At 45.7% G+C, this 17804-nt stretch overlaps 1 protein-coding gene across 1 annotated transcript in view; it reads left to right on the top strand.

Annotated features, from left to right (window-relative positions):
* The window catches only part of SNX24 (sorting nexin 24), a 159684-nt gene extending 155553 nt beyond the window's left edge, over positions 1-4131 (top strand). Inside the window, exon 7 of the mRNA XM_032335480.1 lies at positions 3268-4131. Within this exon, the coding sequence (XP_032191371.1) occupies positions 3268-3335 (68 nt within the window). The 3' untranslated portion in view covers positions 3336-4131. The remainder of the gene's footprint in view (positions 1-3267) is intronic.
* Positions 4132-17804: the final 13673 nt, after the last annotated feature.

The following is a 17804-nucleotide window of genomic DNA, read 5'->3' on the forward strand; positions in this document are numbered from 1 at the left end:
CTCTTGTCTTCTCCTGGGCTTTCTTTCAGATCAACTCCTTGCTTGTGGTCTTGATGGCCTTGTGTATGTGTAGCCGGGACACCGTCTTGGGTTTCCAGCCCCACTTTCTCTCTGAATTTGACTCTACCACGCTCTCATAGCCCTTCTAAGAGGACTCCCTCCTGTGCTCTGCCGACTTCTTTCTGGGTCTCATAGGTGTGCACTCCGTTCCCCCTCAGGGCACTGCTGTTTCCCCCACCACCTCCTGGAGCCCTCTTCTCGTCCCCACACGGGCACTGCCTCCGCACCTTCCAGGAGGAGCTTGAGAGAGCCTTTGCCCGCTCTGCTCTCAGGGGGCTCTCAGGAGTCTCCCCGCCCCAATCCCATTCCTTTTTTTTTTAAAGGTCCACGTAAGTGTTTACCAGCATAAATGAGAACCAACAAAAGATGACAAGTAAATCTTTCCTCAGTCACATTCCTTGTCATCCCCTCTCAATGGGAAACAAAGGCCAGGGCAGTTTTCAAGTAACAGCGGACGTGGAATTAAAATCACACGTATGACAAAACCAAAATCCAAAGTGTAGCATGGAGTGGAACAGATCAGGGAGAAAGTGACCTCTGATAATCTGCTCATTGGCCCCCAGTCGGTGGACCTGGTCATAAAACACCTCTGTTCCATTCACGTGGATCATTTCCTTCCTTTCCTGTCGTGATGACCCACACGGTTCCCTTATTCTCTGTCATGTTCACCTTCTGAATCTCCGGCCTCTGCTAGTTGCTCAGCACTTGCTGGACGGTAAACACACAGCGCCTTGGTTGGCCATCTTCCCTCTGCCGGGTATGCCCCTCGCCCAGACACATTTGCACGTGGCCACCGCACCCTCCTTCCCCTGGTATCTGCCCGCAGAGGTCTTTCCTCACCTTCCCATCTCCTCACCCTCGAGCCTCGTGCCCTGCTTCAGTTTTCCCCTTTATTTATCCTTCTGTAGACTTATTTCTTTATTTGGGAGACAGAGGGAAAGAGAGCAGGCTCAAGCAGGGGGAGGGGCAGAGAGAGAATCTCAAGCAGAGTCTGTGCAGAGCGTAGACCCTGATGCAGGGCTCCATGTCGCGACCTCAGGAGGGCGACCTGAGCCGACATCAAGAGTCGGACGCTTAACCGCCTGAGCCACCCCGGCACCCCTCGCCTTGCGCTTAAACCACTGCTTGACCTATTCAGGTGGTATAGCATTACTCAGAGTAATTAATGGTATTTTCTCCTCTTCATCCTTTTCCCCCAAACTTACTTAAATTCCTTTAAGCTGAACATGCTGATGATGTCATCACACTAACCTTCAAACAAACTGTTATGTTTTGGCTGGCAGAGAATAAATACCCACCTGCTAACGCACGTCGATGTGTTCTCTTTGGGCAAATAATTGAAAATTGATCAATATCTCCACTGACGGCTCTTGGTTTCAGTACACTTCTGTGGGGGAGGAATTCTTTTAAAATTCAAAGGAACTGGGGCGCCTGGGTGGCTCAGTCGGTTAAAGCCTCTGCCTTCAGCTCAGGTCATGATCCCAGGGTCCTGGGATCGAGCCCCGCATCAGACTCTCTGCTCAGCAGGGAGCCTGCTTCCTCCTCTCTCTCTGCCTGCCTCTCTGCCTGCTTGTGATCTCTGCCTGTCAAATAAATAAATAAAATCTTTAAAAAAAAAAATTGAAAGGAACTTTGGAAAATCATTGCTCTTGATTGGGATGAAAAAATATATAGGTTTAAGTCCTACTACAGATTATTAAAGATATGTTGCATGGAAAATTATGTTGTTTGATGCTGGATTAAAGCAAACACTAAGAAATCGAGTGCCATCACCCAGAAGTCATTGAGCTGCTTGTGTACTGAAGATATGTTTTAGGCATAGCTCATGGGTGTGTTCATTTGCTTGTCTCCCTCTTAGCGTGGAAATCCCATGGTATGGGCAGGGACTATTACTTACTTCTCTTCCCAGTGATTATACCATACTTGGTACGTGATGGTAGCAGGTACTAACCATGTGCCCAGCACAGGTTCAAGTGCTTTGCTTCACCTTCCAATTTGTACAACAACCTTTCAGGCAGGTACTGTTAGGAAACTTCCCTTTACTCCTCAAAGGGAACCCACCACCACTTTGAACTTGTCCCCCTGTATTCTGAATGGCAGCCAGAGCCATCTTTGCCAAACAGGATTTAGTTCTGTGTCACTTTGCTTAAAATCCTTGCGGGGGTGGGGAGGGTGTTGCTGGTGGTTCTCCCCGCTTTTTAGACAAAGCCAGAATTTCTGGGCTTGCATGCCCTCAGGCTTCCTCTCTCACTCTCTTATCAACACTAACCTCCATTCCAGTCTTTGAACTTTCCTGGCTCCCTCCTCCCTCAGACTGGTCACCTGCCTTGCCCCCCCCCCCCAAGAAACTTTCTGCCCTCCCTTTGCACGTGGCTTTATGTAGTAGGTACTGTACAGAGGTTGGGTTCATAAGTGAGTGTCCTAGTTTCTGTCTGCAAGTATTGGACCAACTAATTTCCTTGCATAATAGCAATATTTATTGAAAGTGGTGGGCTTTCATGTAAATCCTAGATATAATTAATTACCTACAGACTGAAGTTGAGAAATTGAACCTCTGGGTCATGTGATGGTTGGGGGTGGCCCCATGCAAAGTATCCTTTCATATTTTACCTCCCTGATAACTGGAACGTGCCCCATTGGACGCACGCCTCCCCTAAAAACGTGGCTCGTTTTTTCCTGACGGGATGGCTTTCTTCAAAAGGTGCCCTTTTCAGTTAGGAAGACCGCCCCCGTTCCTCCTGCTCCCTGGATGCGTGCGCCACGGAATGACCGTCCTCAGGACAGCTTGGACTGAACGCTGCTGTAAACCACAATGGAAAAACTGCAGCCAAGTATTCCCAGTAGAAATCTTGGAATTCCTTCAAGTATATTGAGATTTTGTTAGAAATTGAATTGCCAGTGTAATCCATCTTCCTTGTGAGAAAACATTCAGATAAAGAGCTGGGGCCTAGCAGCATTAACCATTAGAACATCCCCTAAATCAATAAGCTACAAATCTGGCCGTGCATTCCTGCAGAGCCTGGTCGCGCACCCAAGCGGCTTTCGGCCGCGGCGACATGACAGATAGCGTGTCCTCAGCGAGAGCAGGCTGCAGGGTGACTCGGGTCCCCGAGTTGCTGGGGGCCTCGCCTTGTACCGGTCTGCAGAATGCAGTCCTTGCGTTTTACTGCTGTGCCTAAGAAAAGCCGTTTTCCTTTTGTTTTTCAGATTTTCCAAATGTGGTTATTGAAGGGGTCCTCCATGGGGTATTTTACCCCCATCTACAGCCCAGGTAGAAATCCTCCATGGCTAGAAGAAGCTGAAGCGGGTTTCACAGAAATCAATATCTGCCAAATTAACCTAAACTCTATGACATAACAGCTCTAGCTCGCAGTCAAATTCACAGCCCCAGCTTAAGGCAGGGCAGGGACATTTCCATTAGAATGGTGCTTTTAAAAATAGAACCTGAACCTGGGCGGTGCTGAGGTTAAGGCCAAGTGTTTGAGACTTGAAGGTAACTGCCAGTTTCAAAACTGTAGGTGGTGGCGGGGAGGGGCAAGTGTAACAAAACAGAAGTTACTCTGTGCTTTAGTTGCACTGTTTGCTGATTGAACATCTTATCTGGAAGCATGGCTGAGACCTATCTGCGTTGGTAGCTTTTTTTGTTGTTCAGATTTTAGGATGCCGGTCTTTTCATCATGAGATTTTCTCCGTCAGTGATAGGTACATTCCATGAGAGGGTCACAGAAACAGCCTGTGCTCGATGTGAGGACAGACCTAACTGGAAATTAAACTATGCTGACGATGTTAGGGCATTTTTAAGACTCTTGTCTTTGTGAGTCACACGGCAGCGGAGTTGCTTCATACCCGGGGCTTAGCTTCTAGTGTCAGGCCTAAGACGAAATGCAACGTGGAGAGCGCCTCCTTGACAGCCGTTTCAAAAGGCGCCTTATGGGAAATCTGCGCATCCAACACAACCAGGTTTTCCTCCAGTGTTGGAAGAAAGGACAGTTTCTTCCATTGAAGACCATTTGACATTGTCGGTGTTCGTTTAGGGCAATGTTGCATAGAACCGCATACCTTTCAACACTAGAATCAGTCACCCTGCGCTCTCCAGGATGCTTGTCTTCTGAGAGACCGACGTGAACTGACTTTACCTGAGGAGACGCCACAGTGGTAGCGCTTGGTTTCCTCAAGGTTCTTCAACCCTCATCAGAGTTTACTCTTTCATTCAACTGGTGAGATTTTCATGGGATTCATTGTTATTTTCCTTATTGTTTCCTTTTCCCTGACCTCCTATATGGAATTGATGTAAGTTCAACGAATGAGCTGACCCTACTGTACATCTCACTGACATTCATATTTTGAGTAGTAAAGGACAAAAGCATATATACAGACTTTATGTATGTGCTGGATGGGGGCATTTCGTCAAAAACTGATTAATAGCTAGCCTATTTATGGTTATTCATTTTACTAAGCATCTGTGTGGGAGAAAAATATTTGGGTTCAAAATGAATAATTAAATCATGGTTTTTGGTTAGGATCTAAATATACGGGTTTCAAGCCTGCTGCGGACTTTGAGAGATAATGTTTATGATAGATGTGTTACTTCATGCTAGAAACAGGCAAGGACTCTGTAATCTAGTGTCATGAACCAAAAATAACTGAATACTCATGTGTGGGAGATATTTTTTAAATGTTTTGTTGTTAGCTATTTTGAGTTAAATAAAAACAAAGAACAAGAAGTGTTTGAATTTGTCTTCTAGGATTTTACTGGAAACACAAATTGTGTCTTGTCTTTTTATACACACACACACACACACACACAACTTCTCACATACTCATAGGAGCTTATTTCTAATTTAAGTATTAAGTTACCTCATCTGTAAGCCAGTAAGTACTCATTCAATAGGTGATGACTTACAAAGAGGGCAGGATTTTTTAAAAGATTTTATTTATGTATTTAATAGAGAGGGAGAGAGAGAGCCCAAACAGGAGGAGCAGCAGGCAGAGGGAGAAGCAGGCTCCCCGCTGAGCAGGGAGCCCGATGAGGGACTTGATCCCAGGACCCAGAGATCATGACCTGAGCCCAAGGCAGTTACTTTACCAACTGAGCGACCCAGGCTCCCCAGGAATTTTTTTAAATATAAAAACCAAGCATTTTTGGTGGCACGGTGCTCAGGAAATCTCTTCTGAGGATTCTTTTTTAGCGATGACTTTTATTTATTATTTAATAATTTTTAATATGTAATTTCGTATTCCATTTCAATTTCATTATAAGAAATAGAGGCCACAGTAGGTATTTCAAGCAGAGTGGACTAATAAGAAACTGGATGCTCGTAGAATCTTTTGGAAGGATGAGGAGAGTGAACTCCTAGGAGATAATCCAGGAGTGACTTCTGGAATCCTCCAGCAACATCTGGTACTCTACCTGCCAGGAGAGCTACAGCCTCTGCCTTAAGTAGGAATTCAGGGAGGCTGAATTCAGGAGGAATTAGGAGGCTGCTCCTGGAGCTGCTGAGGTAAAGAAAAAAAAACACCACTGCACCTATGATCCAGCTACCAACAAGTTCAGGAAGTCACTGGGACCACCTTAAATGCCTCATAGCAGTACCCAGGAAGCTGGGGCCTGGGCCTGGAACAGTGTCCAGCTGATTCCACCTACACCACCATTGCCTCTGAACCCCCATGGCCTTGCTGGCCCACAACTACAGCCCTATGCAGCGGGAAGATGGTGTTCACCCACTTCCATCTTCTACTCTTATCTCATGAACGCACATCCATTAGAATCTTGTATCGATGCCCAGCTTCAAGGGAGTCTGGAAGGGGCTGGAACTTCCTGGTCGCTGAAGTTCGGGAATGGACATTGGAAAGACGACGGACTATATTTCCACAGCTGAACATGTAGTAGCATATGAAAGGATCTATAGAAAAGGAAAATCTCCCACCCCGTCTCCTGTATTCCCACTCCCGCTCTCGCCACAAGCAGCTGCTGTGCTTAGTTTAGGTGTGTGTTTGCAGAGAGAGTTCATCCACATGTAAACAAATAATGGATATTTAGTGTACGTGTTCCAACCCCCTCTCACCCCCCACTTTTTTAATAGAACGTGGATATTTCAAAGCACGGATTCATAGACAATAGAGCAGTAAAGGGTAGAGGGACATAAACAGAATAAAGAGAAGGAAAAGAAACCCCATTGCTACCAGAGGCAGGATGTGGGGACAGCATATATGCTGTGCTCCTCCACAGTGCATTTGGTGATGTGCCTGGGCTTGGTCTTTGATTCCCCCAGGGCTTCATGCAGAGCCTCTCTCTGGCCTCGCCTCCACCACACGGCCATTTCCGGACCAGCACCCCTGGTGTCCTTTCTCCCTCAACCCAATGTTTCAAACGACTGACCATCTCTACAACCCCGATAATGCTGACCATCCCAACCTGGGAAGTCTGCGGTCTCATTTCACTTCGAAAAGCATAAAAATCTCATGATCACAGTTCAGAAAGAACAAATGGCTTTCATCTCCTTTGTAATGGTAATGGTAATGGCCACGCAACGTGTTTGGCCGAGGATGCCGGATGCCGGCACAGGCATTAGGGTGGCAACTCTCAAAAGCAGCCAATGACAAGTGTCGGCGAGGATGCGGACACCGCGAAACCCTCCTTGCTGGCGACGGTGTAAAATGGTGCATCCTCTGCAGAACGGTCTAGCAGTTCTTCCAAAGATGACCCTGTGAGCCAGCAGGTCCCCCTTCTGGGTGTATACCTGAAGGGAGCCAAGTCAAGGGACTTGAACAGATCATTTGCACACCCCAGTTCTTAGCATTGTTCACGAACACCAACAGGTGGAAACAATGCAAGTGTCCATCCGTAGATGAATGGCCAAACAGAATGTGGTCTGTGCTTGGAATGGGATGTTATTCAGTGCCCAAAAGGAAGGAAGTTCTCACACATGCTATAGCTTGGGTCAAAGTGAAAGGACCACTCCTGTGCGATTCTACTACTATGAGATACCTACAATAGTCCAGCTCCTAGAGACAGAAAGTAGAACGGTGGTTGTCAGTGACTGGCGGAAGGGGGAAATACACACTGATTCAGCAGGGGAAGATGAGAAGGTTCTGGAGATGGGGGAGACAGGGATGCTTGGATGATAGTGTGACTGTACTTTACGCCACTGAGCTATACTCTTTGTAACAGTCAAAATGGTAAATGTCGTGTCATGCATGTTTACCAAAAAGCTTTTCAAATTTTACTTTTTAAAGGTTTTTAAGTGAGTATGGGTGTAATACACTAAAATGATATCTGCCGGGGAGCAGGAGGGATTTGGACACACATCCTGGGTGCCATGCTCCTCTCCCCGACAGCCTCTCCAACAGCAGTTCTCCCGCAGGGCTACGTCTGTAATGGAATCGCCGGGTCTCTGAATCACTAAATCTGGGGGGGGAGGGGCCTTTCTCTGGGTACTTCAAAGACAACCGAGTTGATGCCGATAATGCACATATGGTAGGAACCCCTTTTGGGGGGATGTGAGGCTGTAAGACGCTTTACAAACTACTCTTCTTTCACGGCTGCTGACTTTCCTACCTCCTGCAGGACCCGCTGTGAAGAGAACATCCTTCCGACTCCCGCAGGAGGCCACAGGGAGGTAGGTGTACCTCATAGTCCTTTAGAGTGTGTAACACACGCCCCACAAACTGGGCGACTTGTGAACGGCCTGATCCATTTCTCATGGTTCTGGAGGCTGGGAAGTCCAAGCTAGGGCCCATGCACATTGAGGGTCTGGTGTGGGGTGATCTTTCCTATGTCCTCACATGGTGGGAAAGGGGTGAGGAATTCTCTGGAGCCTCTTAGAAAGGCACCCATCCCTTATTATCTCCTAAAGGTCCTACCTCCAAACACCACCACACTGAGGATTGCGTTTCAACGTACGAATTTGGGGCTGGTGGGAGGGACACCGACATTCAGACAGCAGGACTCTGCAGAAGCAGCAAGAGCGACAAGCACCTGTGAGTCGTGGTCTCACTGATGCTCTTGTTGAACAAGTATTCAGTTCCTCCTCCATGCCTCCAAGCTCCCTCACCGGATTAAGGCACTGTGTCAGGCATCTAAAGAACAGAGACAGAATCATTGCTTTTTTTGGAATTGGGGCCATTTACTAGAGAGTGTCTTTCTGTTTAATTGCATTGGTTATGAAGTTCAGGGAGTAAGGCTGTCCTCTCCAGCCTCTCTATAGACACAACTTTCAAGCCGTCCTTTTCATCGGGGCTTTGTTGCGGTTTTCATCCTTGATGATAATTACAGATTTTGAATTCCGCAGCGGAAACCCAGGGAAGAAGCAAACACTAACTCAAAACTGATATTTCTGCAACATTTGTGTTTCCTGCCCCGGGAGCATGTGTAGTGAAAGTCTGAACTCTGGTGAGGATGAAGAGACATTCATTTTCGTGTGAGGGAGAGCAGGGTACATTGAAATGGTAAACCTCTAAAGTCCCTAGAATTAGGTAGAGAAGAATCTGGTTTTATATCTTAAGAGTAGAACTGTTAAGTCTGACCTCTAGAATGTGAAACGTTTTGTCTTCAGGACTCTCCCGTCATCAGTCAGAGTGACACTGCAACAGTGTCTCCAGCTTTGACCCTCTATTTGGATACTCCTGTGTGCTGAGCTCCTACTGAGTGCTACATAGTGTTGGATAGGGTTTTTTTCAGACCTCATCCCAGTATAACTTCACAAACTTTTTATGAGCTTTCATTGAAAAAGAAAGTAAAGTTCAGAGGGATTGGTAAGTAGCTACTACGTCTGAGTGCCAGTTTGGGTGCCGAGAGGTACTAGGCTAAATTCTTTCCATAGATTGTCCCACTGAAGACTCACGACATCTTTATGAGGTCTGTATTCTTACCATTCCACTTTTACAGAGAGAAATGAAAGCTAGAAAGACAAAAGACCTTGGCCAAGGCTACCAGTTAATAAAGGAGATCACATTTTGAAACCTTTATTCCCCAAATTTAGGCTCATGCACTCCCCCATCAGTTTCCCAGTACAGTGGTTCATATTTATGCGCATATTTGAGCCACACGTGAGTACTCCAGTGGGAAAGAGCTGGGCGTATAGTGGTTGCTGATCTTTCTACAGGACGTTGCAAATTACCGGGCGCTTTCCTCTCTCACGTGATGAAACCAGGCTCTGTGTGCCCAGCTGCAGCTCCTCCTGCATCTCCCTGTGTCCACTGTCACTGCAGGCTGATCGGCACACCAGAGCCACAGGTGTCTTTTTCAAGTGTCCATCAGATCCTGTCACCTGCTGCCGATCTTCCAGGAGCTTCCATTCCCACGTAAAGCTGAAATTCCCGCCACCCTCTCCAAGTTCCTCCTTCAGATATTCATCCCATGGTGACACTGGCGTTTCCGTCCCCAGGACTTGCCAACCCTGGTCCTTCCTCAGGACCTGCTGGTTTCTGGCTGAAACAGACATTCTCCCTTGGGAAGATGGTCATTCTCAAACCTACTAGGTCTCCGCTTGTACCTCCCCTCCCCCAAAGAACCCCTCTTTGGTCATGCCAGTCTGCACCATGATTTTTAAACATCCCTAGCACTGAAGTAGAGTTGACACACACTCGTTTCCAGTGTGCAACATGATTGAACAATTCTGTACATTACCCAGTCCTCACCATATGTGCAGTCACCACCTGCCACCGTACAACCTTATTACAACATTGTTGATGCTATGCCCTGTGCTGTACTTTTCATCTCTGTGACTTACTTATTGTGTAACTGGAAGTTTGTATCTCTGAATCCCCGTCACCTACTTAGCCCATCTCCCCACCCCCTCCCCTCTGACAACCGCCAGTTTGTATCTGTGAGTCTGCTTGTGTGTCCGTTCATTTGCTTTTTGGTTGCACATGTAACTGAAATCATGTGGTGTTTGTCTCTCTCTGACTTTTTGTGCATTAGAGCAAACTGTTACTTCATAGCAGTTTTCATCATCTGTAATTATCCTGTGTGATTATTTGTTGACTGTCTTTCCCCTGCAAAGAACTTGAACTCCGTGAGAGCAAGGGCATCTCCTGACTTGTTTCTGCTCCTCCTTCAGTGCGGGGGTCAGTAGATCTCAGGAGACACTGTTGAAGGAGTAGGTGCCCAGTGCCCGTGTTCCCAGTGCCCAGCTCAAGGGCAGGAGAAACTTCATAAATGCATGTGGAGTCAATGACCATGAATGAGGATTTGCGAACATCTTCCCCAGTTCCTGTAACGTTTCATTACGTCCTGATCTGAAAACAATGATTTCCTACAATTGCTCACTAATTTGATTGGGTTGGGTAACTACACACTTGGGTGATTTCTTAAACTATCCTACTTAATAAATGATGAAGCTAATTCAGTGGTTAGAAGCCATGTTTGGGAGATGCCCTAGGGCAGTGATTTTCAAAGTTTGGACCTGGAACCAGTAGGATTGGTATCACCTAAGAACTTGTTGGAGTATTATTTCTTAGGTCCTGCCCTAGATATACAGACTCCAGTCACTGCTCTGAGTGTGGGGCCTGGAGATCTGGTAAGCCCTTCAGGGCACAAGGAAGTCTGAGAACCACACTAGGACATTTCAAATTATTTTCGTAATTTTTTTTTGTTGCCTTCTATTTTTAAAAAAATATTTTATTTTTAAATGTTTTTTTAAATATTTAAACTTTTTTTTTTTTTTAAGATTTTATTTATTTATCGGGGGGGCGGGGAGAGGGAGCACAGGCAGACAGAATGGCAGGCAGAGGCAGAGGGAGAAGCAGGCTCCCCGCCGAGCAAGGAGCCTGATGTGGGACTCGATCCCAGGACGCTGGGATCATGACCTGAGCCGAAGGCAGCTGCTTAACCAACTGAGCCACCCAGGCGTCCCAAATATTTAAACTTTTAAAAAATGTTTTTTTCTTTAAGATTTTATTTATTTATCAGAGAGAGAGAGGGAGAGAGCGAGCACAGGCAGACAGAATGGCAGGCAGAGGCAGAGGGAGAAGCAGGCTCCCCGCTGAGCAAGGAGCCCGCCCGATGTGGGACTCGATCCCAGGACGCTGGGATCATGACCTGAGCCGAAGGCAGCTGCTTAACCAACTGAGCCACCCAGGCGTCCCAAAAATGTTTTTAATTAAAAAAATAACCTCACTATTTCTAGGGGGAGCAGACACAGAGTCAAACATTGTCAGTCTGGCTACAACAGAAGGCTGATGATACCTTTAGGACAACAGTCCAACCCAACAGCATCTCCACAAAACTGATAAGGTATTTTAAATGTAGTAAAAGATAAGAGCTCTCACACTTCGAAATTATCTTCTATCATATGAACTTTTATATCTGTTATTATGGTAATTTTTCTTCATAGAAGGCAACAAAATGTTTTTCTAAACCCTTGGTATCTTTCTAAATTTGAATCTGAATTTGAATGTGACTTTTTGGAACTTATAAAATATTATGCTATTGGATGGATAAAAATCCCTGAAATTTGTCATTATGAAGTGTGTTCATTGCTATGAGGAAAAAATGAAAATTGACTTAAATTGCAAGGAAGATACCTAATTTAGATCAGGGCAGGGCAGAAAACTCCTCTGAGGTAGTTGCATTGAACTTGAGACCTTAAGAGTACTGGAGGAGGGACGCCTGGGTGGCTCAGTTGGTTGGACGACTGCCTTCAGCTCAGGTCATGATCCCGGAGTCCCGGGATCGAGTCCCACATCGGGCTCCCAACTCCATGGGGAGTCTGCTTCTCCCTCTGACCTTCTCCTCGCTCATGCTCTCTCTCACTGTCTCTCTCTCAAATAAATAAATAAAATATTTAAAAAAAAAAAAAAGAGTACTGGAGGAATAGGCAAAGAAAGGGGGAGAGGAGTATATAGCAGAGAGACGAGCGGGTTCCCTGATCAGGAGAGAACTGTATCAAGACTTGTAAATAAGTCTTCACAGAAAGCCAGTGAGTGTGGAGGACAATGAGGGGCTGATGCCGTATTCCACAGCACTCCCCTTGAGAGGTGGCATTCAAGTCTTTGACTCATAGCCTATGTGTCATCAGAAGCCATGGATGGGTTTTACACAGAAGAAATATGATCTATTTTATTTTCCTTTATTCAGCTTTACTTAGATATGATGGACAATCTTATTTTTTTACATTCATTTCATTTTTGATCAGTCATGAGACATTTTAAAATTTTTTTCAAGTTGTTTTATTATTTAGTTTGTCTCTACTCCCCACATGGAACTTGAACTCATGACCCAGAGATCGAGAGTCTCACTCTCCTCCCACTGAGCCAGCCAGCTGCCCCAGCATGAGACATTTTAAACCACGAACTTAAAAAAAAAATCCTTCAGACAGCTTGTAAATATCAACAAACAATATACCACTTAGGGTAATACCCATGATGAATCACACTTGAGCCAATTTATTGTTAAAAGATCCCTCTGGGGGGGAACCTGGGGGGCTCAGTGGGTTAAAGCCCCTGCCTTTGGCTCAGATCATGATCTCAGGGTCCTGGGGTCGAGCCCCACATCGGGTTCTCTGCTCAGTGGGGAGCCTGTTTTCCTCCTCACTCTCTCTCTGCCTGCCTCGCTGCCTACTTGTGATCTCTCTCTCTCTGTCTAATAAATAAGTAAAAATCTTTAAAAGGTCCCTCTGGCTGCTGATGAGGAATGGCCTGGCCAGGTGCAGGACCTGAAGCAGAGAGACTATTAGGGAACCCCTTGAATAATCTAGGTGAGCGATGACCCTTTGTGGGAGGTTGGTGGCTCTAAAGAGGATGAGAGGTGAATATCAAGATGTTTCACACAGCTTACCCATGACCTTAATGATGAACTTGGATGTAGTACATAAAAGGAAGGGAGAAAGAACTCAAGGATGGGTTTTGGGCTTGCAAAGCAGGGGGGTGGGGGTGCCATTCATTGACTGGGGCTGGGAGTGGGAGGTTGGGACCTGCTTTATACTAAATGTTTGCCCCCACCCCCACCCACATTTGTATGTTGAGACCTACTCCCCAGTGTGATGGTATTTGGAAGTGGGCTTTTAGGAGGTGGTTAAGTCATGCGAGCAGGGAATTCCCTTGCTCTGTCCACCAGGCAAGGACACCACAAAAAGACAGCAGTCCATGAAACAGGAAGAGGACCCTCCCCAGTACCCTCTTTGGCCACCAGCCTCCAAAAGGGTGTTTACAAACCACTCGGTCTGTGGTACTTTGCTGTAGCAGCCTGAATGAGAACAGAACCCCTATCCCCAGGGAGCTCCAGGTTTTTGGATAAACCCTTTTCCATCTTGGTCTCTTCTCCAGTGCATACACAGTGACCCCTCTTTCGTGAGTTACAGCTGCAGCAGGCATGAAAAGGAGACTAGGTGCATCACCGAGCCACCAGCAGAAGGAAACTAATCTGGATTGTTCCCATTGTGGTGGTAGTTGGGAGCTGAATTCTTCCCCACTTTTTGCACTAGGGTCTGTAAGATGCTGTGTACCCAGGAGCAGAGCAGAGCCCTGAGAGCAAACCTGTGACGCTAATGGCCAAGGGCATGATATCGATACCTGCCTGAGTTTCCAGGTGGTGTGTGGTGGGATCATAGACACTTTTCTCATGGGCCACCCCCGCCCCCTGCACCAGGCACGCCACAGGAATCCCCCAACAGATGAGCATTCAAACGGGAGCCTTTCTAGGGTGGACGACCCGACTTCCATAGTATTTACGACTAGAGAGAGTAGTTTCTCATCGCCTCTCAGGTTGAACCCAAACAGCTCGGCTCAAGGCTGAGCCTCCACCAGCTGCCAACAGTCGGCCATGCTCTCAACCAAGGAATGACATGGAAGTCAGCTAACACTGCCGCTTAAATCTTACCACCACCTGGACCTTTCCTTTGACTGCTGGGCGCCCACCTCATCTTTGTCGATCAACTTCTACCCTACCCTTCAAACCTCAGCTCAGAAGATATGTATTTTTTTAAAGGCAACAGTCTTTGAAAAAGCAGAATGAGTCAAAAGATGAATGCCAATGTTGAATGATCTTTATAGTCCTGGGAGATTTTAAGTACCTCATGGTATTACATGTATCATGTAATACCATGTACCTCATGGTATAACATGTTGTTTCTGGTTACTGGTTCTGAACACATTTACTAAGCATCAATTATGTGTAAAACACCAGGGGTGGGTGTTACAGTGAAGATATAATCCTTGCCTTAGAGGAGCCTCCAGTCCCAGAGGGGATGGGAGACATCTAGAAGTGAGCAGTTAGAACCCCAGCTGAGGAAGTTTCCAGTGAAGGCTCACAGACGGAGCCTCATACTGAGTCCTGAAGAGTCACAGGGAGCTGAAGAGGTGAGGGAGACTTGCAAGGCAGAGCATGTACAAGGTTTGGAAGCACCTCGGAAGTTCTGAGATCTTTGTAAGAGAGCTATCCTTCCCAGCTGGTGGGGATAAACGAAGTCTTGGATCTGTCTGCTCCACGCTGGTTGGTCCTCAATCCTGTCCTCATGATATCCTGTCGCAGTGTGGCTCCCGGTGCTCAGAAGAGGCTCAGGGAGCAGACCCATCTCCGTGTCCAGGTTGGAAGAAAAGATTGTGGTTTTCAACTGAAAGTATCTATCCAAATTACAGGACCTGCTACTTAGCATCTGGGACGGAAGGGGACCAGAGTTTTCACAGCACTTTACATGCCCAGTGTGCTTGGAGAAGAAAGTCCTTCCCCCTCTCTGAAAAAGTAATGGATGTGGGAACAGATGACTCCTAAGAAAACCTCAGAAGTGGGCGTCAGGGGGATATTGGCATGTTGGGTTCTCTCCCTATGCTCCAAATCCTGACTCCTGAGCATTCTGTGGGAACTAGTGATGGGATGAAAATTTCATGTATGGATTTTGTGATGCATGTGGTCTTGGCTTGAGTATTTGTCAGATGGACCTTTTTTTCCCTCTCTCTCTTCCAGACAGGACTCCTGTGACTCGTCACTGTTGTTCTGTGTTAGTGCCAAGTGCTTTTCCATCACTCAAGAATATCAGTTAATACCAGCAAACCTTCAGGCAGGTGATGTTATATTACACCTAAAACCTATGCTTGGCCGAAATGGCAAGTCCACAAGATGAAGGACAGAGTTAAGTAAAAGCCCTTATGTATTTAACAGCACAAAAATTTTCCATTACAAATACTGTTTTTACTCTTTCTTAATTAAAAATAAAAAAAATGCCTTGGGGGGCTTTGAATTTCCAAGCCTTCCAGATCAAAGATTTCTTCAGCTGTCTGAATTATAGGAATGTTGAAAAACAAAAACAAGTCCTTTTCCTGCTATAAAATCCTTGCCATGTTTTTGTCTTTATGTAACTCAAAACGGCTGAACTTTTCAAAAAAGGAGTTTGGTGAGTCCTGCTCAAAACCCCAAAACTCATCAGAAATGAAGTAATGAATGCTTTTTCAAGTATTATCAGTCTGTCCCAGGAATAAATGTTACTAAAGTTTATCTTGTTGGACGATCCCCAGAATTGCTAAACAGCACTTGGAATAAAACAGCTCAGGGCTCAGGATACCAAAATATTTTCAATTGCTTATTGAAGCGATTCAGGACCAAATTTTAATAATAGGGGCACGGTGGTGGTGGTGGCCAGGATAATTTTCCTCTGCTTCTGCACATGCCCTTTGCTTTGGGCATGATTGCCCAAAGAGCAAACTGTTGGCTTCAAAAACTTTTGCAGAAAGCATAGGCTTTTTGCAGAGCAGTAGTTGATAGTTGTGACTTTGTGGATACTTTTGGTCTAAGGCGTGACCCTCTATGTTTGAGACACAAACAGCTCTGAGCAGGAGGTGTGTCGTTGAGGTCATTGGCTATCTGCTAGAACACACAGCCTGGCCGTTTTACTCCCTGGCGCGAAGTGCTCTCAGAGTTTCCACACTTCGAAAATGAACCCCTTTTTGCTTTGTCACTAGGGGAAGGTCATGATGCTCGTACTAATTTAAAAAAGCAAAAACAAACAAACAAAACAACCCGAACTACATGGCCAAAGTCCATGTCCCCATGCACACAGGGAGCAGCGGCTCACATGTCCGCTTTCTGACACTGAGATTTGTGGCACTTTGTTGCGTCTTACACATTTTTGTTTCCAATTTCCTCCCATGTTACCTTAAAAACATTTTTAAATACTTTTCTTCTAATTATTAATAAGAAATGCACCTTAGAGGAGAATTGGAAGACCAAAACAAGCAAAAATATATGTACGTGTATGTATTTATATATATACTTAAGAGTTTAAAAATCCCACCATTTGCATTTGCTTTATGATAATTTATATTTTGCTACATTTGCCTAGTGAGAATGTATTTACCCACTTGAGATCATGCTGCACAGAGAATTCCTACTTTTTTCTTGAAAAGGGCCATTTTCTTATGTTGCTCTAAGTTTTGTATCATTTGTCTTAATGAATGCATGCTAATCTATTATGGGATGTATGACTTATAACCATTTTGGGAACATTCAGGTTGCTTCAGTATCTTGTTAGCATAAATAATTGTGCAATTCACATCTTTTTTTTTTTTTTTTAAACTTTAACTCTACTCCCAACATGGGGCTCAAACTCATGATCTCAAGATCAACAGTCACATGCTTTACCAACGGAACCAGCCAGGCGTCCCTGCAATTCACATTTTTGTACATAAAACTTTTCAGTATTGCTCTGTTAAACAAAGACTTTCAGTTCCAAGTCACAAACATTCAATTTGCCCTGGCTCAAGCGGAAAAAAAGGGAATGTTTTAGCTTACAGAGCTAAAGAGTTCAGGGTAGAGATGTGCTTCAGGCATGGCTGGACTCAGGAGCTCATTGGCGTCTTCGGGAATATAGCTTTCTGTTTCCTGGATCGGCTTCCCTTTGTGAGGGTTTCATTCTCAGGCTTGCTCCTTTACAGCCTCTGAGAAGCAAGATAGCGACTCCTTCCCAATATTTCCATTGACAGTCCCACAATTAAGACTCACTACCATGATTCAGGTCAAATGCCGTTCCCTGAGCCAGTCACCAGGCCCAGGAGGACATCCTTCAGGACATTCCTCTTCCACCACACTTCCCTACCACCCTTGCTCTGCACACCTGGACCCTGATCTTCCTTGAAACCACCAGCCCAACCATCACCCACGGCCATGGCCTCACATACTCTTCGCTCCATGTCCCGGTGGCTAACTGCCCCCTCACTTCCTTCAGCCTACACTCAGGACTTCCCAGATCACCTCTTGACTCTGTTCTTTCTCCCTGCTGTTTCTCTTCAGAGACTATTACTACCTGATGTCCTGTTACATATTCATGTGGCGGATGTTTGAATCATTTGTCTTCCTTCATGGGGACCACAATGGCTGCCTCTGTTAGCAGCTCTACCCAGCACTCAATAAATAATTATCAAGCAAGCTAATGAGTTTTCCAGTACACATATGTACCCATCCATAGGGTCTGCCTCCCCTACCAATAAGAAGTACTTGAGGGAATGCTCTGATTGCCTGAAGAAAATGGGTGGCCATCCCCAGGCCATGGGGACTGGATGCTAGACTGACCAAACAGCGAAGCCCATGACAATTTGACTTCACTTTCCAGAGCAACGTCCCAGGAATAGAACTTCAAAGGATGTGAATGTTTTGAGTTTCTGGATGTGTATGCTAGCTCCCCTATAAAAATCCTCCTTGTAGAAGAAGTAGTAGTGATTCTTTTTTTTTTTTTTTAAGATTTTATTTATTTATTTGACAGACAGAGATCACAAGTAGGCAGAGAGGCAGGCAGAGAGAGAGGGGGAAGCAGGCT

This window comes from Mustela erminea, chromosome 3 (genome assembly GCF_009829155.1).
Source record: "Mustela erminea isolate mMusErm1 chromosome 3, mMusErm1.Pri, whole genome shotgun sequence".
Lineage (NCBI taxonomy): Eukaryota > Metazoa > Chordata > Mammalia > Carnivora > Mustelidae > Mustela > Mustela erminea.